This window comes from Diospyros lotus, chromosome 1, assembly GCF_014633365.1.
Source record: "Diospyros lotus cultivar Yz01 chromosome 1, ASM1463336v1, whole genome shotgun sequence".
NCBI classification, from domain to species: Eukaryota; Viridiplantae; Streptophyta; class Magnoliopsida; order Ericales; family Ebenaceae; genus Diospyros; species Diospyros lotus.
In genome coordinates, this window is record NC_068338.1 from 36283591 (window position 1) to 36307864 (window position 24274).

At 36.3% G+C, this 24274-nt stretch overlaps 1 protein-coding gene and 1 long non-coding RNA gene across 2 annotated transcripts; both read left to right on the forward strand.

Annotated features, from left to right (window-relative positions):
* Window positions 1–17695: 17695 nt before the first annotated feature.
* On the forward strand, window positions 17696–18312 carry LOC127800231 (uncharacterized). Its single transcript, XR_008022751.1, has 3 exons — window positions 17696–17773; window positions 17994–18089; window positions 18189–18312. It is a non-coding gene; the product is annotated as an uncharacterized LOC127800231 (long non-coding RNA).
* A 2967-nt stretch (window positions 18313–21279) lies between these two features.
* On the forward strand, window positions 21280–23277 carry LOC127786576 (MATH domain and coiled-coil domain-containing protein At3g58370-like). Its single transcript, XM_052314070.1, has 6 exons — window positions 21280–21373; window positions 21590–21704; window positions 21795–21964; window positions 22070–22349; window positions 22435–22604; window positions 22694–23277. Exons 1-6 carry the CDS (start codon window positions 21331–21333, stop codon window positions 22849–22851), a joined length of 936 nt encoding a protein of 311 aa, XP_052170030.1. The 5' UTR covers window positions 21280–21330; the 3' UTR covers window positions 22852–23277.
* Window positions 23278–24274: the final 997 nt, after the last annotated feature.

Consider the following 24274-nt stretch of genomic DNA (forward strand, 5'->3'; position numbering starts at 1 on the left):
TTATACTTTGTCATTTTTTATAGTTAAACTAAAAAATTTTATCCTCTTTACAGGTGCTCACTATCAACCTTAAAATGTAACTTATGGAGTGAATTGGGTGCTAACTTATGAAATGGGTCAACCACTTATGCCAACTTATATATGTGCCCCACATCGACGTCCCGAGAAAGATGAGGTGATAGGATCAATATTGGAAGATAGCAATGGACAATGAATTTGTTATGTATAAATTTTAATCTCTTTTTTAGTTTAAGTTGATTTAGGTATTGACTTGTCATTAAAATTTTAGTGATGTTTGTTATTTATGATAAAATTGATCACTTAAGGAAGATAATCAATTAAATACATTTTATTTTTGATATATGTCTTTGTAAATAGTTTGATTTTGAATATTTTTATTTTTAATTATAACGTCCAGTGTATCATTCATAAGGGGCGTAATGAGCCTAATAAAAAAAATAGTTAACAAAAATTTCAATAAGGCAAAAATGTTATTCATTTTTCCATCACATATTTGTTGAAAAAGTTAAGTTATGGCTCTGCAAATAAAAATTCCCATCACATATTCTACCAAACAAATCCTATAATCATGCTTCATCCAAATTCCCATCACATATTCTGCCAAAATTTCTATAATCATGCTTTTCCACACAGGTGGAATACTTGGGATAGTAAGTCTGGATACTTACGATAAAATGATCCATTATGTTTCATTCTCCATAAAATAATAACAATCACAATTAATAAGTCTGGATAATTCTTGGAGACATAACAATTGCTCCCTACTTTTTCTGTCGGGTCTCCCGAGAGGAAGAGTATTATGCCTGCAACACTACCGTATTTTTAAGAGGTTATTTTTTCTCCTTTATTTTGTAGCAATATCTTCCTTCATGTCTTTCGTATCTATCTTTGGCATTTTGCTCCCTGTGTGCCCTTAGAAAAGAAGGCTTGAGCTTCTCATTTAGTCATTGTTTCAACAATTCTTCTGTGTTATTTGTGGCTTTGGCATTTTCATATTTCAACTCTTCATAAGCACGATGGCTTCAACTAGATATGGCAGAGTCTTCGAATGATGTGCTGAAGCTCCTGCCTTTGTAGCTGTAGTCCATGCATTCAGTTCTTCATCTTCTAGGAGTATAAACACGATTTCTTTATACGCTCCCAGCTCTCGAGGTGACGGGGGCTCGAAAAGATCTTAAAATCATGTCAAGAGTGACCATATCATTACTGACTTGTATATGTATCTACATGTTGCCGAGAGATGAATTGGCGTATTGGGGAATTTTCTCCGAATCCAAAGGTGTTCGTGATGATTGTCACTCCATTTTTTGATTTGTCAGATTACTTGTAAAATGATGAATATGACATCTCTTCTTGTAAGGCAACAGTTATTGTACCATTCGGACGCTAGGCGAAACAGTGTAAGTCATTTGCAGAACCGTTGAAATTATGCTCCCTCGATGTATCGCAGGATAACGGTTTCATGTCTTCTCGTTGTCAGGTTACTTGCGAGGCAATGGGATGTTCTTGCCTCCTCATCGCCAGGTTCTGAACGGGGTAATGAGCCTTTTGTTACAATGGTTCAGCTCTCTAGCTTCAGGTGTACATGCTCGCTGGTATTGTGAGCGCAGTGTCTAAGTTTGCAATATTTTATTTTTACGGTTCGACATGATGCCTACTTCTGCAATTAAATAGCATAAATATTTTGTTTTTGCTGTTCGGCATAATGCCTACGTTCGCAATTAGAAAGAATATACATCTTTTATTTTCGTGGTTCCGTATAGTGCCTACGTCCGCAATTAGTTTTGGTATTTTCTTGTTGCCAGGGTATGAGCAGGGCAACAGACTTGTTGTTTTCACCTTCTGGTTGGACTGTTAGCAAGACGATAGGTCTTTCTGTGTTTACCTTGCTATCAGGCTAATAGTAAGGTAATGGGCCTTAGGTCACCAGGCGAAGCGGTGTAGGTCACTCACGAGGCAACAAATATTATGGCTCGTTTGTAAGGCCCGCTTCTGAATACTCGAAAGAAGGTCCTTACATGGATGATATAGAACAAAACTGAACTCAACTCATTTCATTTCTAGCAGCGGAAATTTAATAAGATTTAATTACATTCCCAATATCTCATAACTCTAGGCTCGATGGCCATACAAAATAATGTGAGGCTCAAATGCCAAAACATAATAAATTTTCACTATTACAAACCTCACCAAATCACTAACTAGGATCTTTAAAGCTAGGACGCGTCTCCGTACACCACTATCCCTGGGTTGCAGTCCTATTGGACTCGCCTCCAATAACCGTCTTTCCTTTACCTGGAATGGCAAAGAAGATCAAGTGAGCCACAAGGCTCAGCAAGTTCGAGAAACAAGGAACAATATATGATTCAAGAACACAATGACACCAAGAAGAGTAATCAAGGACTCCACAATATATACAAGATTCATAATTCATGAATTATCAATTCAACCCAATATATCATCTCACCATGTATCCCTATGCAAATGTACATAAGATTTCAATATCATTATTAATTTCCCCAGCTCTCAAGCCATAAATCAATGCATGCAAAAGTGCATAAGTTCTTTATCAATATCAATTTTCCCGGCTCTCAAGCCATAAATCAATGCATGCAAAAGTGCATAAGTTTTATAGAACCTCACAAATAAATATGGAGCCAACCTGCCGGGTTATGGCCACCTCGTCCCGTGCCAAGTGCTCTAGGGTACCCTTTCTCCCTCCGCGCAAAATAATAGGTGCGCAAAACATATATATATGAAACCTGTACATGTATGCATCATGTATGCATTTGCCAACCACATGTATTTAAATTCCTGATTCTGCAATATTCATGCTGTTAACATCACTTACCCATACCGGGTATTTCCCCCATCATCAGATAAATTCAACATATCTTACTTCATAATGTTTACCACATTCAAGATGTAATTTATGACACAAAAATGCTTAATGTAATTTACAACACAAGAATACTTCTTTGAGAGATGCTATTTAATATTAAATCTCGATTCACCAGTTGAGGAGTATTATAAATTTAATAACTATTATTCCCATCATATGATTGTTGTGATTTCATTTAACCAGTGATAGTATGCATTTACTTGCATTCATGCTCATAGCTCAAATTCATTATTCTACTCCATGCAATCAAATGACCACACCACGTGAAATTGCTGACCAAACATAATCCTGAAATTTTTCTAAGGTAATGGACCAAATAGAACATTTTTTGAAAATGTCTTCATCTTGAAAAAACTAACTCCCGGTAATTTGATTACTAGCATTTATTGTTGTAAAAATGATTTTTAATGAATTTTTCAAGAAACGGAAACTATGTATTTCGATGGTGGTAAAATTGCAAATTCATGGATTTGTACTAAAACCAAAATTCTAACTTTTTATTTTTATGGATTTTGATTTTTTTGATATTTTTATTGAATCCAAATGGGGGGTACTTTCTTATTTACATTTATGTATTAAAGTAAAGGAAAGTAAAATATAAATTAAGGAAAATGCAAACATTTACTTAAGTTAAGGAAAGGTAAATAAACAGGGTGAGAGCTGATAGCTCTCATTCAGAGGCATATGGGACGAGCTCGGGAACAGCTCGGTCTTGAGGTCGCAGCTTACGGAGAGAGCTCAAGAGACCTCGCGGGAAGGACAAGCGAACGAGCTCGGGGTCATGAGGTGAACGAGCTCGCGGTCAAGGGGTTGAGCAAGAGCTCGCTGGAAGAGCTTGAGGTCAGGCGCGCGGCAAGAGCTCGCGGCCAAGAGCTTGACAAATGAGCTCGCGATTAAGCGGCCAGGGAGCTTATGGGTGTGAGCTCGCGGCAAAGAGCTGGAACGAGCTCGCGGAAAGAACTGGAACGAGCTCGCTAGAACATTAATGAAGCTGAACGTGTATATATATATAACTGGGTTTGCTGAACAGAACAGAACAGGGGCATTCGAATGACTGTTTAAGCATAATATATTGTGGATTAGCTAGGCAGGGCATGCTTTAATAAGCTTTTCAAATCTCTGGGGGGGGGGGGGTATCAGCTCGTTACGCATATTGAATATAAGTAGTTACAAGTGGGTCTCATATATATAGGCAAACAGTTTATATATATTTTCAGTTGAGGCTTTTGCTGTTTGCTCCAAATACCTTAATGAAATCATTTGAATGGACTAAGCATTTTACATTCAAACACAGCACATATACATATAAGAAGCATTTGGATCAGCAAGCTCATTCAGGGGGTGATACACACAAATATATATATATATATATATACACATTGAACACTGCTTCTTTGGATGCAGAACGAACAGAGGTTCTCATCCTCACCTAGCTATATAAAATGCCATTCACGAAGAAAGCTTGGGGTGAAAACAAACCCCATTTTGAGATCGCAAGAAGACCCACAGAGAGATACAAAAGCAAAAGGTTGAACACAATGAGATAAAATGAACACAGTGAGCTAAATGAGCTAAAATGGACACAGCAAGCCAACATGTACGCATTAATCATATTGGCAGAAGGAGATATGTGAAGGAACTTGCACTGAAAATCAAAGGGGAGTGCAAGAAGAACTTGCCTGATAACTTTGCTATGCAGAAAAATCCTCCATTCTTGAAGCTGCTATCAACCCAGACGAAAATACCAGCAACCAGGAGGGAAAATGGAAGATAAGGAGAAGAAGTCTTAGATAGGAAAGGAGAGTACGCACAAGAGAAAAGGTCTCCACTGCAGATGAAACATGAAGAGGGCAATGCGCAGTCTGCACCTGCAACTTTGTCCAAATGACCTGATTGCCCTTCACCTTTACAATGGTCAAATGGAAGACCAAGGGCACTATTGACATTTGATGGCTAATTTATTTTATTATGACTTTCTTTCAAAAATTTCAAATCTCATTCCCCAATTGGGCTCAGCCCATACCTTGGGCCATTCCATGGCCCAACTCATTAATCCAAATGAATTATCATAATCCAAGCCAATTCATAATATAATTAAAAATTTTGAACACATCACAATGGCCCAATTTATTTGGACTTTTCCCACATTGATGGATCCCAATTAAATAGGCTACAAAATTCTTATTTCCACTTACTCTTTATTCCAATAAACAAGGGGGAATATTTTCAACCCTCAATTAATTAAAGCAAAAATTTTTTGAACCCAAATAAAATACCCAAAAACATCTAGACCCCTTGACGGGTCGTTACATCGTTTCTATCAGTCTTTTTGCAGGACAGTAATTTTATTTTCACCCCATTGTCAAGCCATGTGCAAGACAATGTCTTATTTTTCCCCTATTGTCGGACTACGTGCGGGACAATGGGCTTGTTATCTCCCTCGTTGCCGGGTTATGAGCAAGGCAACGTGCTTTTAACTTTCACCTCGTTGCCAGGCTGTGCGCGGGGCCACGGGCCTTTCGTTCTAAAAAGAACCCTTGATGAAATCTGGTAGATAATAGTGGACGCAATAACGATAATTTATTTGCAGGAGTGAGTACAAACATTTTGATGTGGTTCATCCAAATGTGCCTACGTCCACAATCCCGTTTTGAACTCACATTATTATAATAATTCTAATGAAAGAAATAATACAACCTAGTCTTGCATAGTTTGCTTGGCAATCGATAAAGTCTCTTCACTCTGTTTCCCTTTTGTAGATGCAACATAACACGTGCGTGCCTTCCGTTGATCCCCTCGGACTTGTCCCACTCCTTGGGGTGTAGGAAATTTTATCAACAAATAACAAGAAGAGACTATGGCTCTTATGTTGTTGAGTAAGGACGACCAAAAATTAGATTGTATACAGTTGATGAGGCTTTAACCACCATAAAGCAGGCCTGGCGTGTTATTCTCTGAGGATCAGAGCCCAATGTGACTGGCAACTGAATTGAACCAGCCATCGAGACAGGCTCCCCAGTAAAACTATATAAAGAGAAAGAGATATTTTTCAATCGATCTTATGAAATGTGCATTTGCTCAAAGCAATTCCAATAAATGAGGTTAACTGAGCTACCACTGTCTACCAAAATTCTCTCAATTGGGTGCTTTGCAATGATAGCTAAGATTACCATTGGGTTATCATGTGGAATGATTATATCTTCTCTATCAGCAAGTGTGAACGTAATGGGCTCTTTATTTTCTCTAACCTCCATTACCGAATTAACCTGGTAGGCCAAACGAGCATAGGCTTTTCGGGAAGAGGAGTTATCACCAGCCAAGGTTTCGCTACTCGAAATGACATGTATAACCTGATGTGTTGGTTCATTATCTAGAGGGAGATTTTGTCTGTAGTCGCTTCCTCTCTCTTGTTGTCTTGGATTATGTATTTCCTGTGTTTCAGGCCTCTATTCCCTTCTTTGTGTCTCCATGTTGTATTTCTCTTCTTCTCGTACATATCTTTGTAAGTGCCCTTCTCGGATAAGCATCTCAATTTAATTTTTCAATTCCCTACATTGATCAGTGGAATGGCCACGAGTCCTATGGTATCGACAGTACTCATCCTGATTCTTTCTTATAGGTCAATCCAACTTTTTTGGAAGTCTGATTAGGCTTGATCCTTCTATGGCTACCAATATGGTAGACCGAGGTTGGGTGAGCCGGGTATAATGATTGAACTGAGGCCTGACATCATCCAGTCTTTGGGTCATCTCTTTTCGACGATAAGGTCTTCTTCAATATCTCGCTCCTTTCTTTTTCGCTCCCCATCTTCATTTCCCCCTACCGTTCTCATCATCTCCGTATGGAGTATGTACTTATTAGCCCTGACAAACAGGTCTGTCAAAGATTTCAGAGGGTCTAGAGACAATCATTCTTGCAAACGGGTTAGTCGTGTCTCTTGGAACATAGCAGACACTACTATTTCAATCGGTAAATTACAGATCTCAAGTGTGGCGTTCTGAAATCTGACCACGTAGTGGCGTAGGGTTTCTTTATTCCCTTGTCAAACGCTAAGCAGATATGTCGCATCTTTCTTTCTTTGACTGTTAATAATGAATGCTTTGATAAACTCCGTTTTTAGCTGGCCGAATGAAGAGATGGATGCTTCGAGTAAGCCGTTAAACCAGGCCCGAGCGTGCCCAATCAGGGTTAATGGAAATGCCCTACACATTATCTCGTCATCCCATCCATGAAGCATGAAGCATCATTAAAGATCCATAATTTTGCACGTGATCATAAGGGTCGTCCTTGCCTGAATAAGGATTTATTTGAGGCATCTTGAACTTTCTCGGCAAGGGTTTCTCCATTACTTCTGTCACGAATGGTAGTTTTCCTCTAGATTGTTCCTCGGAAGTGGGTAATAACTTATTCTGTTGTAGCACCCGCTCAATCATTTTTTTCATATCGGCTGCCTCCCGTGCACTAAATGTAGTAGGGTTGTCATCAGGCCAATCATTCTGCTTGGTAGCGGGTTTGGAATCCCGACCTCATTCCATAGGAGTGCTGGCTACTATTTCAGAATATCTTCCTCTTTATGGGCTTCGCCTTTCTGTCTTTCAACGATCAGTTCCTCCATGATTTCCTCGATGGGGAGAAGTTTGGCTATGAGCTCCTCTTAAAAGAGATCTTGGTTGATTGTTTCTAATAGGGTTAGGTTGAGCATGAGTTTCAAGGCTCGCTTCTCGATAGGAGCCATTCCTTGGTACCTCCTGATGAGCCCTGTGGGACAGAACTGTTTCTGGTATGAACTTTCTCAATGCGGCTGGGATTGACCCGTGAGAGACCAAACTTTGCAAAACACCCGCCATTTCCCGAAGAGCTTGTATTCCTTCGGCATGTTATTGTCGTAGGGCCTCGTACTCAGCCCAAGGAACGACGGATGGGATCTGCATAGGTAGGGTCCCGAGAGAACATGTGAGGTTGTAAGAGGCGGCACCTGAAGTTGGACCCCCAATAGGTGAGAGGGCTCTAGAAATGACGGATGTTGGTGAGTGAGGGATGAGTGACCCTCACAAAGGGATTGATGGGTGAGGGACGGCTGACCCCCATGGGTAAGGGGGGTGTCCCTCATTGGTGAGGGGCGGATGGCCCCCATGGATGAGGGGTAGCTGGCCTTCATGGATAGATTGATGTTGATCTTCCACTCGAGCGAGGGTCTCTCGTCGAGGTGATTGGGCACCACGGGAGAGGGTCTGATGATTACTTCGGGTTTGAGCCATAATGACGGAATAGTTTTGTAGCTTTTCGTTTGCGTTTCCCACAGACGGCGCCAATTATTGTTACACAGTTACAACAATAAATTTGTAAAATGGAAAACTGTCGATGGATGACCCTCGTATGGCTGATCCGAACGATGGATGACTCTCGTGGGGTGTATCTGAGCAATGGATGACTCACTCGGGGGATGACTCCTTTGGACAATGGGTGACGTGTAGATTGTCCAAACGATGAGTAATTATCGAGAGAGATGGGTGAGTCTCCCGGAGTGGAGTGACTGTTAGAAAACATGATCTGATCATACGCAGCGAAAAATAAAATCTGATTTTATTGGTATCACGTTTTTCAAATCTTACGGTTAAATCAAAAACACAAAAGCGAAAAGTTACCTCGATACGAAATCTGATTTTGTAGCTAATAACCCGCCTGATATCTCCCACGTGTGAGATGCCGAGTTGGTCCACCCGAAATTGTCCACTCGAAAATTTTCTCTAAAATTTTCGTTTTTGATCCAACAGATTGATTAAACGGATTTTGGGTTTAATGTTATATTTATAGACAAGAAACCCTAAAACCTTAAATGCTATTGGGCCGGGTTTTAGGTGCTAGCAAAAAGCCCAATTCAAATTAATAATTAAATAAATAATCATATTACTTATTTAATTATTCTTATTTCTTAAATAATTGCATTTATAATTTAGTAATTCCATAATTACTAAATTTGCCCATTTTTCTTTTAAAACGATTTCTATTGGGTAGGACTTTCTGGGTTCACAATTAAATTGGCAACGAGAATTAATTAATTATTAATTCTCGTAAAATATGAGTGACATCTAGCAATATGTCATGATTACCTAATTTAATGTGAAGCGGGAATGTGAACCTTACACTACGGTGCCCTGCAATACAGTCCCTTTATCATACTATATCCTGACGAGATATGAGATCACGGTCAGTAGGTCAAATCTCTCGATCTCGTCGTATGACCAAATCCAATAATCACACTTGACTAATATATGACACACCCTCTACGGAATCCAAATTCCGTCGTCATATTACCTTGGCCAAGGATTTATCGTCAAGTGACTACTGGATCGCATAGTACATCCTCCTCGTATATCTCGAGGTGATAGATTCCATATCTGATGCACATATACCTCGTGTGTCACTGAACTAGGCACATAGATACATATTGCTATCCTTGATTAGGATAATCATATAATATCGTTGATATCCTAATTCACCAACACACAAATATCCATGTCATCTCAAGTCTAAGGACTAATGCAAATCCGTAGTTAATATTGAATCATTGACCCGTGAGATAAAACCCATGTGATTCAATATTAACAGTCCCGTTCAGTGAACTCGTTCCTATAACGAGCACCCACTCGTCTTCTTTCTGTATCTTATACAGAGTGGTACGAGACCCACCAATCTTGTCTTTCTGTATCTTATACCGAACAAGGAGGAAGACGATGTGCTGGCCTTTGCGAGTTACTAATTATCCAAGTTAGGAACTCTATGGCCAGGAACATATTTATAGTATAACGTATTGTGGATTATCCGTCTCGATTATTCTTAACAATTAAGAATGGTATCCACTCCTTATTATACTAAAGGATATTTATATGTTCAATTCAAATCATATTGCAAATTAAATTAAACATAAAACTTGCCATTAAATAAGTTTAAAGAATTACAAGATTAAGCCCTATTGTGTCACTAGAACTAGTCTTAAGGGCTTATATCTAACAGTGACAGTGATGGATGAGTCTCCCGGGGGTCACGATAGCGATGGATGAGTCTCTCGGGGGTCACGGCAGCGATGGGTGAGTCCCTTGGTTAGATTGAGAGCGATGGATGAGTCTCTCGGGGGTCACAGCAACGATGGGTGAGTCCCTTGGTTAGATTGAGAGCGATGGATGAGTCTCTCGGAGGTCACGACAGCGATGGGTGAGTCCCTTGACTAGGTTGAGAGCAATGGATGACCTGCTGGAAAGAAAATCGATTAAGGGCGCGAGTGTGAATCCCCGCATGGACCCTCCGATGCTTAAGTTAGTCCCTCGTAGAAGTGAAATGCTTGAAGATAAAAAGTAAGTACGAGAGTGAGAGGTTGTATACCGAATAAGGGAAAATACCCCTATTTATAGCGATGAAAGGGGTATCCATGTGTCATGTGACCCATTTTTCTCAGCGGGTATATTGGAGGTGGTTTTGACCAAGTCTTGCAAGGTTATTGGCACGAGGGTACATGGGTGCAAGTACGTCAGCGCGCGCACAGAGGGCGTGCATTGGGCACCCCCGAGGGACCTCCCTCGGGGGTGTGCAATACCCCGGAGAGAGGTCTCTCGGGGGTGTGAAAGTATCCCCGAGAGACATCTCTCAGGGGTGGAGGCGCCCTCCCCCCCCCCCCCCACGTTGCTGCGTGGTAGCAGGAAGGGGAAGCGGCCATGTGGCCGTTTCCATGTGGCCATGTCTGGCTGCTTCATGCGGCCTGGGCCCCCCTCCACGCTGCTGCATGGCAGCAGGAGGGGGGGAAACGGCCACACTGCCACTTCCATGTGGTCACAGTGTGGCCGCTTCATGCAGCCTAGGCCCTCTCTCATGGCTGCTTCAAGCAGGCAGGTTTCCCATGTGGTAGCCTGCCACATGAAATTTATTTATTTATTTTTTTGATAATTCTTGAAGGCATAACAATGTTATTTTGGGGATATGTGTGACCACAAGTGAGGAGCTACAATCGAAAATTCTAAACATGTGATGAAGTGTGATTGAGATGTTCAGGTTAGAAGTAGTATCTACTAACTTGAGGAAAAATTTACTAGAGATACCAGGTTTGGGTAGAGCATTTAAGATGGGGTACTAAGTTGAGTGCTACTTTAGTGATTTAACTAGGCAATGGCAAATTTTCAAGAACGAAATTTCTTCAGGGGGGGGAAAGTGTAATACCCCATATCTGTGTGAGGTTACCACGTAATTTGGATGAGATTAAAATACTGAAAAGTGGGTTTGGCAGTAAAAAAAATCGCCGAATCAGCTGCAGGGAGTACCATGGAACGTGGGTGTCTAAGGAAAATAATACAACATTGACAAGCGTTCCGAGATAGGATTTATGGTATTAAAAGAAATCGAAATCGAGATAATTTTTAATACAGCTATGATTCGGCCTGAGAAGCCGAATGATCCTAAGGGACTTCGGGAATTCGACGGGACCCTAAGTAGGCTTATATTTAGCATAAGGAGCAACCCTTAAGTGGTTTTAGAAAAAAAACAAAAAGATTTTCGATAAAAAAAATATGATCTTACTTATATTCGAGCCTAAGTGTAATTTATTAATTTTGGTTGAGAGAGGTCGAAACGATGGTTTTTCTGGATTTTCAAGGGTGAAATGAAGATTTTGCAACTTAAGGGACTTGATGGAATTATTGGATAATTCAAGGGTTTGAGAATGAGGGTCAAAGTGTAAATAGCAGAAAATGAAGAAGGAAGCTCAGTTATGGTCACCGCTGCCAACTGCCATCACAGGCCAGCCTTCGAGCGATGTCGTTGAGGCCGTCTGGGGGTACGAAAATGGGCCCCACCGCGTGGGGGTTTGATTAGGATCGAATATGGGTTAAGATCGGCCAAGCATAGTCGTGATTTGATAGAAAATGGTGAGGCATGGCCGCGGTCGTCAGATTTTTGGGAAGGACGATTTGCATGAAATCATCATGATTTGAGGCCATTAAATGGTTGTAAGGATGATAGAGACGTCAATTTGACCAGGTATGGCTCAATTGGACTTCGAAAACGGGTATAAATAGAGGTTCGAATGTGGCTGAATGCATCAAAAATTTTACTTTGGATTTCTCACGTTTGGGAGCGAATCAGAGGTCTGGGATAAAGGGCTTTTTATTCTCCATGTATTGAGGATCATTTCTAAAGAATTTCCTGAAGTTTCATTAAGGTTTGAAGGTGTTTTGAAGCTTGCCACAAAACGCAAAGTTTCGCCAAAGCCGGACTGTAAATCGACCATTCAGGCTATTTTCGGCGAGTTTTTCGGCCATATGAGGGTGCCATTGTGATCGTCTTCAGGAGAGTTTCAAGATGGTGTCGTCGGATCAGTCAACGGAGAAGGTCGCCGGTCGCCGTTGACGGAGAAGATGATCGGAGGTAATTTTTGTATTCTTTAAATGCTGAAAATATAAAAAATTTGAGAAAAAATAGAATTAAAGGAAATAAAATTTTTTAAAAATATCCATAAATTCAAGAAAAATGAATAGTTTATTTTGATGAATTTTTATCTTGGAAATTTCTTGAGGAGATAATTATTTTGGATTTTTGAAAGCAAAGGTAAATGGAAAATAAATATGAGGGATTTTTATAAAATTATGAAAAAATTCCAGAAGGATAATAAATTTATTTTATGAGCTTTGGTGATTTTTCATGGAGGAGATTCGAAGGAAATCAAGGAGAAATAATTTTTCTCAAGGAAAAGTAATTGTGGAAATTCGAGAAAATAGGAGAAAAATCTGGAAAATTTTCAGAAAATTCCAGAGGCTTATAAATATTTTTTTATTAATTCTTGTGGAGAAAAATTTGGAAAAAATACTTGAAGAGGTATTTATTTGGAATTATCGAAAGAAAATTATGAAGAAATTAAAGAAAATTTATGAGAAAATTGGGAAAATAGATATTGATTCTCTTTTGAATAAATATGATATCTAGGGTATCTTTGAGGCTCGAAGTTGAACTATAGAGCGCCCGACACGAGAATCGAGGTCGGGCACACATTTCGAGAAATCTTAAACTTAGCCCCAAGGTAAGTGAGTCTACCAGAAAAACTTGTTTGTGGCATGTGAATGGTTTCCTGTGATTTGTTCAATCCAATTTATGTGCATATTCTTGTTACTTTTGATTTATCGTGAGTGGTTGGTTTCGTGCGATGGTTCGTCCAAACGATTATTTACACATGCATTGAATTTTCGTATGGTAAATTGCATACATTAAAATGTTGATTTTATGTTATGCATGATATGATTTTCGGCATTAGCATGTTATTTGTTGTCCACGTGGGACATGGGTTGTTAACTTGTGACGTGGCCCTTGAGTGACAGCACTCGGGATGCGTGTCGAGGATTGATGCTATGTGACCCACTTGGGACGGGGCTGAGACGGACTTCACCCTACGATACTCAAGTGGCGGGGCTGAGAATGGATACCACCCCGGTTGTTGGCTCAAATGGTGGGCCTGAGAGTGGACACCACCCCAAGTTCCTTTGAACAATAGCATTAATACCGATGTGTCATTGATTCCTGAGAGAGTGCTGATGTGATACTCTTGGGTCTAAGGTTGCGTTGGGTTTTGGAATGCTTTTGAATAGGAGCATAATCCCTAACAATGATAATTGGGTGATTCTCGGGTTCATATATCGAGGTTGTCCCTCTTAAGCAGGATTGTGTTTGCCAATGGGTCGATGTGGTCATGTCGCCTTTAGAGAGATTGCATTTTCCCCGGTTAGGGCTAAATGCTATGTGGGATTCTCTTAGGCTGAGGCATGTCAGGATTTGTCAGTTTTATATATGATTTTGCATATATTTATGAAAATATTTTTGAACTCTCACTTAGATGATTCAGCATCTAATTTGGACTATGTCTCTGGAATATTCAAACGTTTCAAGTGAAAGCAGTGGCCCCAAGGGAAAGGATGTCGTCGAGATATAACTGCTATGATTACGATATTCAGAGGTTATGTAATATTTTGATATTTTCATGTGAAACATCGATTTGGTTATTAAACTCACTACAAAAAACAGGTTTTTTTGCGGTAGTTTTTTAGCGGCGATTTTGAAAACCGCCGCTAAACGCCAAATTTAACGACTGTTTTTCAACCGCCGCTAAATGCCTATTTAGCAACGGTTTTCTTAGAATTTAGCGGCAGTTTTCCCGCCGCTAAAATACAAAAAAAAAAATTAATAAATACAAAATAAAAAAAATATAATTTTTGCGGCGGTTTGAAACCGCCGCTAAATTCAGTAAATAAAAAATTAAAATTAAATTTAGCGGCGATTTTCAAAAAATCGCCGCTAAAATACAAAAAAATAATAATAATTAAAAAATAAAAAAATTTAATTTTTGCGAATGTTCAAAATTGCCACTAAATTCATTAAGTAAAAAAATTAAAATTAAATTTAGCGACAGTTTTTGAAAAACCGCCGCTAAAATACAAAAAAAATTAATAATTAAAAAATAAAAAATAAATTAATTTTTGCGGCGGTTTGAAACTGTCGCTAAATTCATTAAATAAAAAATACAAAAAAATTATATTATTAATAAAAAATTAAATTAATAAAAAGTAAAAAAATTATAAATTAAAAAATTAAATCTGAACATATATTATGCATAAATTAAATAAAAATTAAATTAAATAATTAAAAATACAAAAAAAACGAAAAACGACTCCAACACGTTAAAATATAAAAAAATTAAAAATTAAATAATTAAAATAAAAATAAAAAATTAAAATGACTCCAACTGAATTCATAAAATTAAATTAATAATAATTAAAAAATTAATAATTAAAAAGTTAAAATAATCTGAATATATATTATACATTAATTAAAAAATAAAAAATAAATCTGAATATATTATATTCAAAAAGAATTTATTTATTTGTATTATTTTTTTAACTTTATTAATTCTATTTCTTATTTTATTACAATAATTTTTTAATTAAAATAGTACAAAAAACGTATATGTTTTTTTTAATTAAAATAATTATATATTATGATATATTTATATTATTTTTATGTAATATATAAATATAATATTTATTATTTATCATATATCATATATTTATTTATTACATATAAACATATATATATAATGTATATTATAATTATATTGTATAATATAATATAAATATATATGGCTTGTTTACTATAAATATTATTTGCGCGAGTATACGTTGAAAGAGCTTGTTGGATCGAGTGGTTACGTGCGCGCAGGAGCATCCCGGCCACTCGGGTTCGAAACTCGGGAGCAACAGAGTTCAGAATTAATTCGCGCACCCAGTGGGTGTGCCAGCGCGCGCGCGCTCGCGCGGTTGTAGCAACGCGCGCAGCCGCGCTCGCGCGTTGGTGCGGTCAACCAAAATTAAATTTTTTTTCTAGTTTTAAAATAGCGGCGGTTTTAAAATCGCCACTAAAATATTTTTATTTTTTATTTAATTAAAATATGATTTAGCGGCGGTTTTAAAACCGCTGCTAAAATCAAAATATTTTATAAAAAAAATAAAAAATATGAAAATTTAAAACCGCTGCTAAGTTTAACAAAACCGCCGCGAAATTATGTATTTAGCGGCGGTTTTAAAACCGCCGCAAAAAATTTCATTTTGCGGCGATTATTCCAGCGGTTGCTAAAAATCGCCGCTAAAACTGCCGCGACCCCTCATATAGCGACGGTTTTCAAAACCGCCGCTAAAACACTTAGCGACGGTCAAAAACCGCCTCTAAATGACAAAAAAATCGCCGCTAAAACCCAATTTTTTTGTAGTGACTGTGAAATGAATTTATCGGTTATATATCATTGAGGTTTCGATCATTGCTTCCACTGATGTGATTGTTAACACTTGTCTTAGTCTGTTAATTTTTAAATTTTGATATGCTGAGAAGGTATAATCGGGATTATCGGGAAATGATTATGATGAGGGTATGTATATCGAGGAACTTATGTTGTGTGTATGATGTTGAAAAATATATATATATATATATATTCTCAAAATCTCAAGGTAATACGCGTTCTGGGAGAACGGGGCGTTACAAAGAGCATGTGACGAGTGTTAGGAAAAACCGACCATGGTTAGGAAAAGGCAGATCCTATTAAATGATGAAATGGTAGCCTATGTTAGACTGCAACAGGTTTGTATGCGAGACTTAGGTGCCAATGTGTGGCTTATGTGGGCCACAAGAACCCTTTATATGCAGTTGATTTTATGTTATGTATTTAGAAGTAAAGCACGTATGGATCATGACATGGTGTGGTTGCATTAACATAAATTGCATAGTATGTTGGGAAGAGTCTTATCCATAACCAGTTGTCTTTTTTTCATGAGCTTGCTGAGTCTCGCAACTCATCTTTGTTTTCCATCATTGCAGGTAAGAGTATCCCGAGATCGCAAGTGCATACGATAGAGTTGGGTCCAGATCGTCGAGTCAGAATAACAAGTGTAGAACTCTCCCGAAACTAGATCCTCAGTGTCATTGTACTTGTGTTAAGGTTAATGTTTGATGTTTGAGATATATGTGTATTATATGAGCCAAATAGGCTCACGGTGATCAGCTATGTAATGACGATTATGAAAAGTTATAAAAAAAAATTATGATTTAAATAAAGGTTGTGTGTGAGTTGTAATTATGTTATTGTTCGATATCAATTTAGTAATGACCCTCTCACAGATCCTCTTTGTGCACGAAGAGGCTCCGAGAGGTGGGCTGTTACAAGCGAAGTGGCGGTTGCAAAAGCAGCAGTCGCAAAAGACGAAGGTGGTGAATTGGTGGTCGCGACAAAGGCCGCGAAGCGGTGGCCACCGAAGCCCATCACAACTTAAAGATCTAAGTTAAAAGATGGAAATATATATATATATAAATTCGTATGGTTCATTGCGATAATGTAAAAGAAATGATGATATTTTTGAATAAAGTTCTTTTTTATTGTCTTGTTTCTTTTTATTTTGTAATATATAAATATATTCACAGATAATAAAAGCAAGATTTTAACATTTTTTTATCAGTCATGATAATAAAAAAAAAGTATATATATATAAAAGCATATACACCTTGTTAGTATTCTATTTTTTAAAATTATTTCTTAACTTTTTTTAATATGATTTATTAGGCCAAAATAAAGTAATCATGGACTTTGAACTTTCTTCTGTATCATACACCACAAGATATTAGTGAGATTATATATTTTTCTTACAATACCGACTTAAAGAACATAAACTTTTTTAAAAATAATAAAATAGATACGAAGAGGCTCTATTTTCAAAATTCTCAAGTCATAACATATATATTCGTGTTAATTAATCTAATTTAAAAAAAAAATTAGTTGCATTAAAATTAACTATAACGAGATAAAGACTTTAATAAAGGCTAGAGATATCATACCACAATGTCCCTTAACCATCTATAATTTCCCTTGCTTACTTTAGATGAAAAATACGTAATGTTTCTTCAAAGATTTGATTTTCTTACTTTTTTTTTATCCTAAATGGATAATAATTTTTTTAGTTATATATTGTGTTACACTGAAAGAATAATTTGATGTAAAGAGTTATTCGATGCAAAATGACTAGAATAAGTTTTCTCCTAATATATATAAAAAGAGATCACAAACTTTAGAGTGAGAGTAAGGCAATGCCTGCCCTCCTATTCAAGTGACAAAAAGCAATGCTTCTTAAAGACAATATATTAAAATTCACCAACCCATATAAATTTTGTGCCTATCTTTTAACGAACATTCAAATAAGATCTCTTGGCTTAGTTCATTTGCCTCAAAGATCAAAGTCATGGGCTTAAGATTCATTAATTCTCCATCAGACATGTTTAAAGGTCTCTCTCTCTCTCTGATCACCCTCACTTAAAATCATACAATTTTTATGTTATTCTGATAATAATTTTTATTTTTTACAAAATGACAAATCTAAAAATTAAGGTCATAATCTTTTGAAACCCATAAAAGTTCAGTATTATATACACATGTAACATACATTTTGAGCCCTAGAGCAGATGACTGTTGTAATTAGCATTTAATTTTAACGCTAAATTTCAGCAAGAGAGGCTCCGCCAAAATTCAATCATTCAACTCATTCATGAGATCATTGGAGAAATATAGTTCAGACAAGTTCGAAGTAGGAGACTACAAATGGTATTTAATTTCATCTGTCCATGAATTTTGTGCCAATTAATTAGTCATTTATATGTAAATAACTTGATCTTAATCTTAATTATTGATCATCATATGTAGGAGATTAACGATTTACCTAGGTGGGAACAAAGATAGAGGCGGGCGCGGCCATATTTCGATATTCTTGACGTTGACAGACACGAGTTTGCTCCCTGTCGGATGGGAGCTCCATGCCATCTTTAACTTCTTCGTGTATGATCAGCTTCGCGACAAGTACTTCTCGCTCACGGGTATTTAAACGTGGCATTGTTCGTTACAAAAAGTTAAACTTCACGTTATACACCGACTTCGTCTATTCAATCTAATTAATTATATACATGCACCAACTTGCAGACAACCAACCAAGGCGTTTCCACACGATGAAGACGGAATGGGGCGAGGCCAAATTTGTGAGTGCAAAACTAAATTGGAATGAAGATTTACATCTATAATTTTAAATCTCACCTTTGTCCTTTTTATCTTTTCTCATTCTTAATATTATCATTAAATCCATTTGGATCATTTAACCATTTCACTCCTATTTAATTTAAAAACACAAAATACTAAGCATACTTAACCACCTAGTTTAGCATCACATTTAATTTTATAATAATAAATAAATGTTCATTTTTCAACTTACATTTAAAAACAATAAATTTCACAAACTCTCAATTATTCTCTTCATTCACAAAGATAATAAATTTAACATTTTTTTCAATTAACTCCTCAAGGCCACGGATCACCTTAAATACATATATTATTTATTATATTATTTTTCTAAAAATTTGGGTCATTACAGGAACGATTGACCTTTACTTGAATTCGCAACGGTTGAAAATCCGATTGTTAGACCGAAAGTCGACATTTCATATACCAAGAGTCAATCTTTTAGCACACCAAAGGTCGACCTTCAAGACTTAAGGGTCAACTTTTTGGCACCCAAAGAGGCAACCTTTAGGAATTCAAGGGTCGACTTTCGTGTACATTAAGAGTCGATTTTTAAAGCATTAAGGGTTGACTTTCTGGTCTAGTTTTTGAGAAAAGTATTAAAAAAATTTGAAAAATAATTTTAATAGAAAATACTACAATTAATATATTCTAGAAAATATTTTATAAATTAATAAAAAATAATTCAATACTACAATTAATATATTCTAAAAAAATACTCTTTTTTGTTAATCAACAAAAACACTATAATTTGTATATTAAAATACCATTTTTTTTAATCATCAAAACTCAATTAATATGAGTAAGTTGGCCTAACATGATTTAGGGATTTAAGAAATTTTTAGAGCAAAAAGAAATTATAACCATTAAAATAAAAACATCACTTGCTATAATAAATTTTATAAAAAGAATAAATTATTTTCTAAATGTATGGATAACTTATAAAATATTATTAATCATTCATATTATTGTAGTTTTAGCATAAAGAAGTTTTTCAAAATTAAAATTAATAAAATTTTATTTACATTCAACTATGTAATAAGAAAGATTAAGTAATTCAACTATATTATCAATTAAAAAAGATTTATTTTTTAAATTAAAATATAAAAATTTAATTAATAATTTTATATCTTAAAAAATAAATGAAATATTTTTTTATTATTTTTTAGAAAACCCTTAAACCAGCTATTGCTTAGAGCCACAACCCCTTGAGTCCTATGTTGCACGGAAACACCTCATAAGTGTCGTTTTCATGTTTTCGAAACGTTTCGGAAACGTTTTCTATTCCCGTTTCGAACCCTATTTATGCCTATTTTTTTAAAAAAACGTTCGTTTTCATATTTCCGTTTCCTATCAGAAACGTTTCTCGTTTTCATTTCCGTACAACATAATTTGAGTCAGCCTGTGTAGAAGATGAGGGAAAGGACACCGAGAATGGACGCCGTCGGTGAAGGTGGAGATGGAGGCGGAGGCGTAGACGGAGAGCGGCAACGTGCTGATGTCGCCATAAACGATGACAATGCTCTGGAATGCCAGCTGCACTAACACCGACCATTTCGGCGCCCCTTCGGAGGAGCCATGGTTGCCGCCGCCGTATCAGTCAGCGAGAACGTTGCAAGGTTCGATGTCAAGGAGTTGGATCTCCTCAGCTTCTGCCATAAGTATAAATATAAATACAAATATCAATTTATTGGACTATTAAAAATCACACATTTGTTTATCTATACTTTTTTTGGGTATGTAATGTTCCGATCATCACACCATGGAGATCTAAGTTAAAAGACGAAAAAATATATATAAAAAATCATATAGTTGACTACAATAATGTAAAGAAAGGATGATATTTTAGAATAAAGTTCTTTTTCTTGTTTTGTTTTCTTTTTTCTTGTTTTGTTCTCTATTCTATTGTAATATATAAATATATATATATTCATGTGTATATAATGATAATGAAAGTAAGATTTTAGCATTGTTTTTATCAGTTATGATAATAAAAAGTATGTATGTATATATATATATAAAAGTATATACACTTTGTTAGTAATGAATATTCTAAAATTATTTCTTAACATTTCTTAATATGATTTATTAGGCAAAAATAAAGTAATCATGAACTTTGAGCTTTCTTCTTTATCCTGCACCACATAATATTATCAGGACTATGTTTTTTTTTTCCCAAAGACCTACTTGTTTGACCCATCGCCACTTGAAGAACTTAATTTTTTTTTTTTTTTAAGTAAAATAGATAGGAAGAGGCTCCATTTTAAAATTTTCAAGTCATAAAATATATGTTTGTGTTAATTAATATAATCTTGAAAAGTTTTCAACTGCATTATGACTAACTATAACAAGATAAAGACTTGGATAAAGACTAGATATATCATAACACGGTGTCCCTTAATCATCTAGACTTACCATCATTTACTTTAGACAAAAAATACATAGTGTGTCTTCAAGATTTGATTTTTTTACATTTTTATCCTAAATGGATAATAATTTGTTTAGTTATTGTATTATACTGAAAGAATAACTTGACCTAAAGAGTTGTCTAATACAAAATGACTAGAACAAGTTTTCTCCTAATATACATAAAAAGAGATCACAAACTTTAGAGTGAAGGTAAGGCGATGCCTGCCTTCCTAATCAAGTGACAAGTTATGCCTTTTAAACACATTATATTAAACCTTCACCATCCCATATATATTTTGAGCCTACCTTTAAACAAACATTGATAAAATTTCTCAGCTCGGTTCGTTTTGTCTCCAAGATCAAAGCCATGGGCTTAAGATTCACTAATTCCCAATCAGATGTGTTTACAGGTCTCACTCTCTCTTTCTCTCTTTCAAAATTATATTGTTTTTATATTATTTTGATAATAATTTTTTATTTTTTACAAAATGATAGATCAAAAAGTTAAGGACATAACCTTTTGAAACTCATAAAAATTCAATATCATATACATATGTAACATACATTTTGAACTTTAGATCGGGTGACCATTATAATTAACATTTAATTGTGACGCTTAATCTTAGGTAGAGAGGCTCCACCAATACACTATCTTCTCAAAATTCAATCATTCAACTCTCTTTCGAGATCTTGTTTGGAGAAATATAGTTCAGACACGTTCGACGTAGGAGACTACAAATGGTATTGAATTTCATCCATCTATGAATTTTGTGCCAATTAATTACTCATTCATATTTAAATAGCTTGATCTTAATCTTAACTAATGATTAGGAGATTAAAGATATACCCACGTGGGAACAAGGACAGAGGCGGGCAGGGTCATATTTCGATATTCTTGACGTTGGCGAACACAAGTTCACTCCCTGTCGGATGGGAGCTCCATGCCATGTTCAACTTCTTTGTGTATGATCAACACCGCGACAAGTACTTCTCACTCCCGGGTATTTAAATGTGGAATGGTTTGTTACAAAAAGTCAACTTCGCATATATATATACACCGACTTCATCTATTCAATCTAATTATATACATCACCAAATTGTTGCAGACAACCAAGTAAGGCGTTTCCACGTGATGAAGACGGAATGGGGCGAGGCCAAATTCGTGGAGCTTCAAGTCTTTAATGACTCTTCCAATGGGTACTTGATCGACGACGCCTGCGTGTTCGGTGCCGAAGTCTATGTTCTGAAGATGACTCGCAAAGCCGAGTGCTTGTCGACATTGGAAAAACCCAACACCGGCATCTACACCTGGACGATCAAGCCCTTTTCTGCCCTCACCTTGGATCGTTACGAGTCGCAGTGGTTCGTCGTGGGAGGCCACAGATGGTACATCATTTCTTTTGTGGTATGACAGTCAGTGATGTTAACTAAAAGTTTAAAATTTAAAATACAACTTTTCTTTGTTTCGCAGGAGGATTCGGATCTATCCTCACGGGCTCGGCGAAGGGAAGGGCAACAGTGTTTCGGCGTACCTGTCTCTGGACGAGTCCACACTTCCACCGGACACTCGACTGGTTGTGAGATCTACCATCCGCGTGCTTGATCAAAATGAACCCAAAGGGGACCCATTTGAAGATACATGTGAGATGATAACAATTAAAGCTGAATTTAATGTCATACTTGACAACAAAATCTTTAGGACTAATTAATTTTGTGGGATCCAACTGCAGATGTACGCCATTTTGGAGCGTCGTTCTTGGCGTGGGGTGTTGAAAAGTTCATGTCATTGGCTAAGCTCAATGACCCAAAGCAACCCTACTTGGTGGAAGACACTTGCGTAATGGAAGCTGAAGTTACCTTGTTCGGAACAGTTTCCACAGCTTCTTAACAATCAGGATGATTTTACTATCTCTATTTAATGCGATTAAAAAAGATTGATGGGTAAAAAATAAATTTTGAGATGGTGTATTTTTTCTTGTTTTTAACAATAAATACATTGTGCACTCTTGATGAAATTTAGAACAAATATAAAATTACTTTAGAAGAATGAGTCCAGTGGAGTGGAGAAGAGATTTATTTGGGGCGGTTTGTTAGGGATTTTTTTCTAACTTAAATTGACTTAATATAGTGCAAGTTGGAATAAAGTAAATCTTAGTTGTTCCCTATATATCTACAGTGGCATAATTTTGTTTAAAAAAGAAAAATTTGAAGTTGCCCGTCATTGGAAACAGTTGTTCCGTTCAAGCACCGTGTCGTCGGCCGGTTGGGCTTTGATTGTTTGAGGCCTAGTCGAGAATCTAGATCTATATAGTTGGGCCTCACCAGCATTCTTAATTGAGGATTGATAAACTGAGAACTTGGCCACCTCTTACATTCTTGAAGGAGGCCCAGATGAGATTGCTTGTATTTTCTAGAGTAGGTAACCCTGCTTTTACATTTCTATAGAATATTGTGTTTAATTAATATAGAAACAAATATTCAACGTAAAATTTACTAAAACTATAAATTACATCGGGAAAAGTGGGTGGTTTTATAGTTAGGGCGTTATCTGTTTCAATGGGAAATATTTTGCATTAGAAAGTACTTAATTTCCATGTTGAAATATTTTATTTTAAAAGTAGATCATTTATTTACTCTATTATTATCATTCCATCCCTGGGATGTGATGTGATGTGATGTGATGGGTGACGGGGAGAACGTACTAGTGAAGGTGCCTCCGCTTAGAACAGGAATGGATTGATTTATTATTTTAATTGAACTAAAAGTAAACAAACAAAGATATGGACACTCTTTTCCCGAATCGACAATTCATAATACAAAGTAGACATTGCATGTTGTTTATAATTAATTTTCTAGTTGTTCTTGTCCTCATAGGGTCCCAACCCAACAAGTTTTTCATGCAATACAAAATATTGCACGTAGATATATTTGTCTTTTTTACTAATTATTATTATTGATAGTCTCTATGCAATCATACACTATTATTTAATTAATTAAATTTATTGACTTTCAATCATAATTCATAAATTATATGCATATTAATAAATACATAAAATAGATGTGTAGTATGGTCTTTAAAATTGGCAGTCCTTGATTACATAAAAAAAATGTTTATTTTTTAATTTAATTAAACACTTGTAATTATATATATTAAAAAAAGTGAGTTAAAATGTGATGATAGAGTCAAAATGAGGCTTAATTAAATTAAGGAGGGAAGCACATGAATGAGTGATGTTTAATTTAGTTTTGGCGAATGCCAACTCCGCACTGAGAGTTAGAAGACTTTGTCCTTTCTTTTCTTTTCTTTGCCC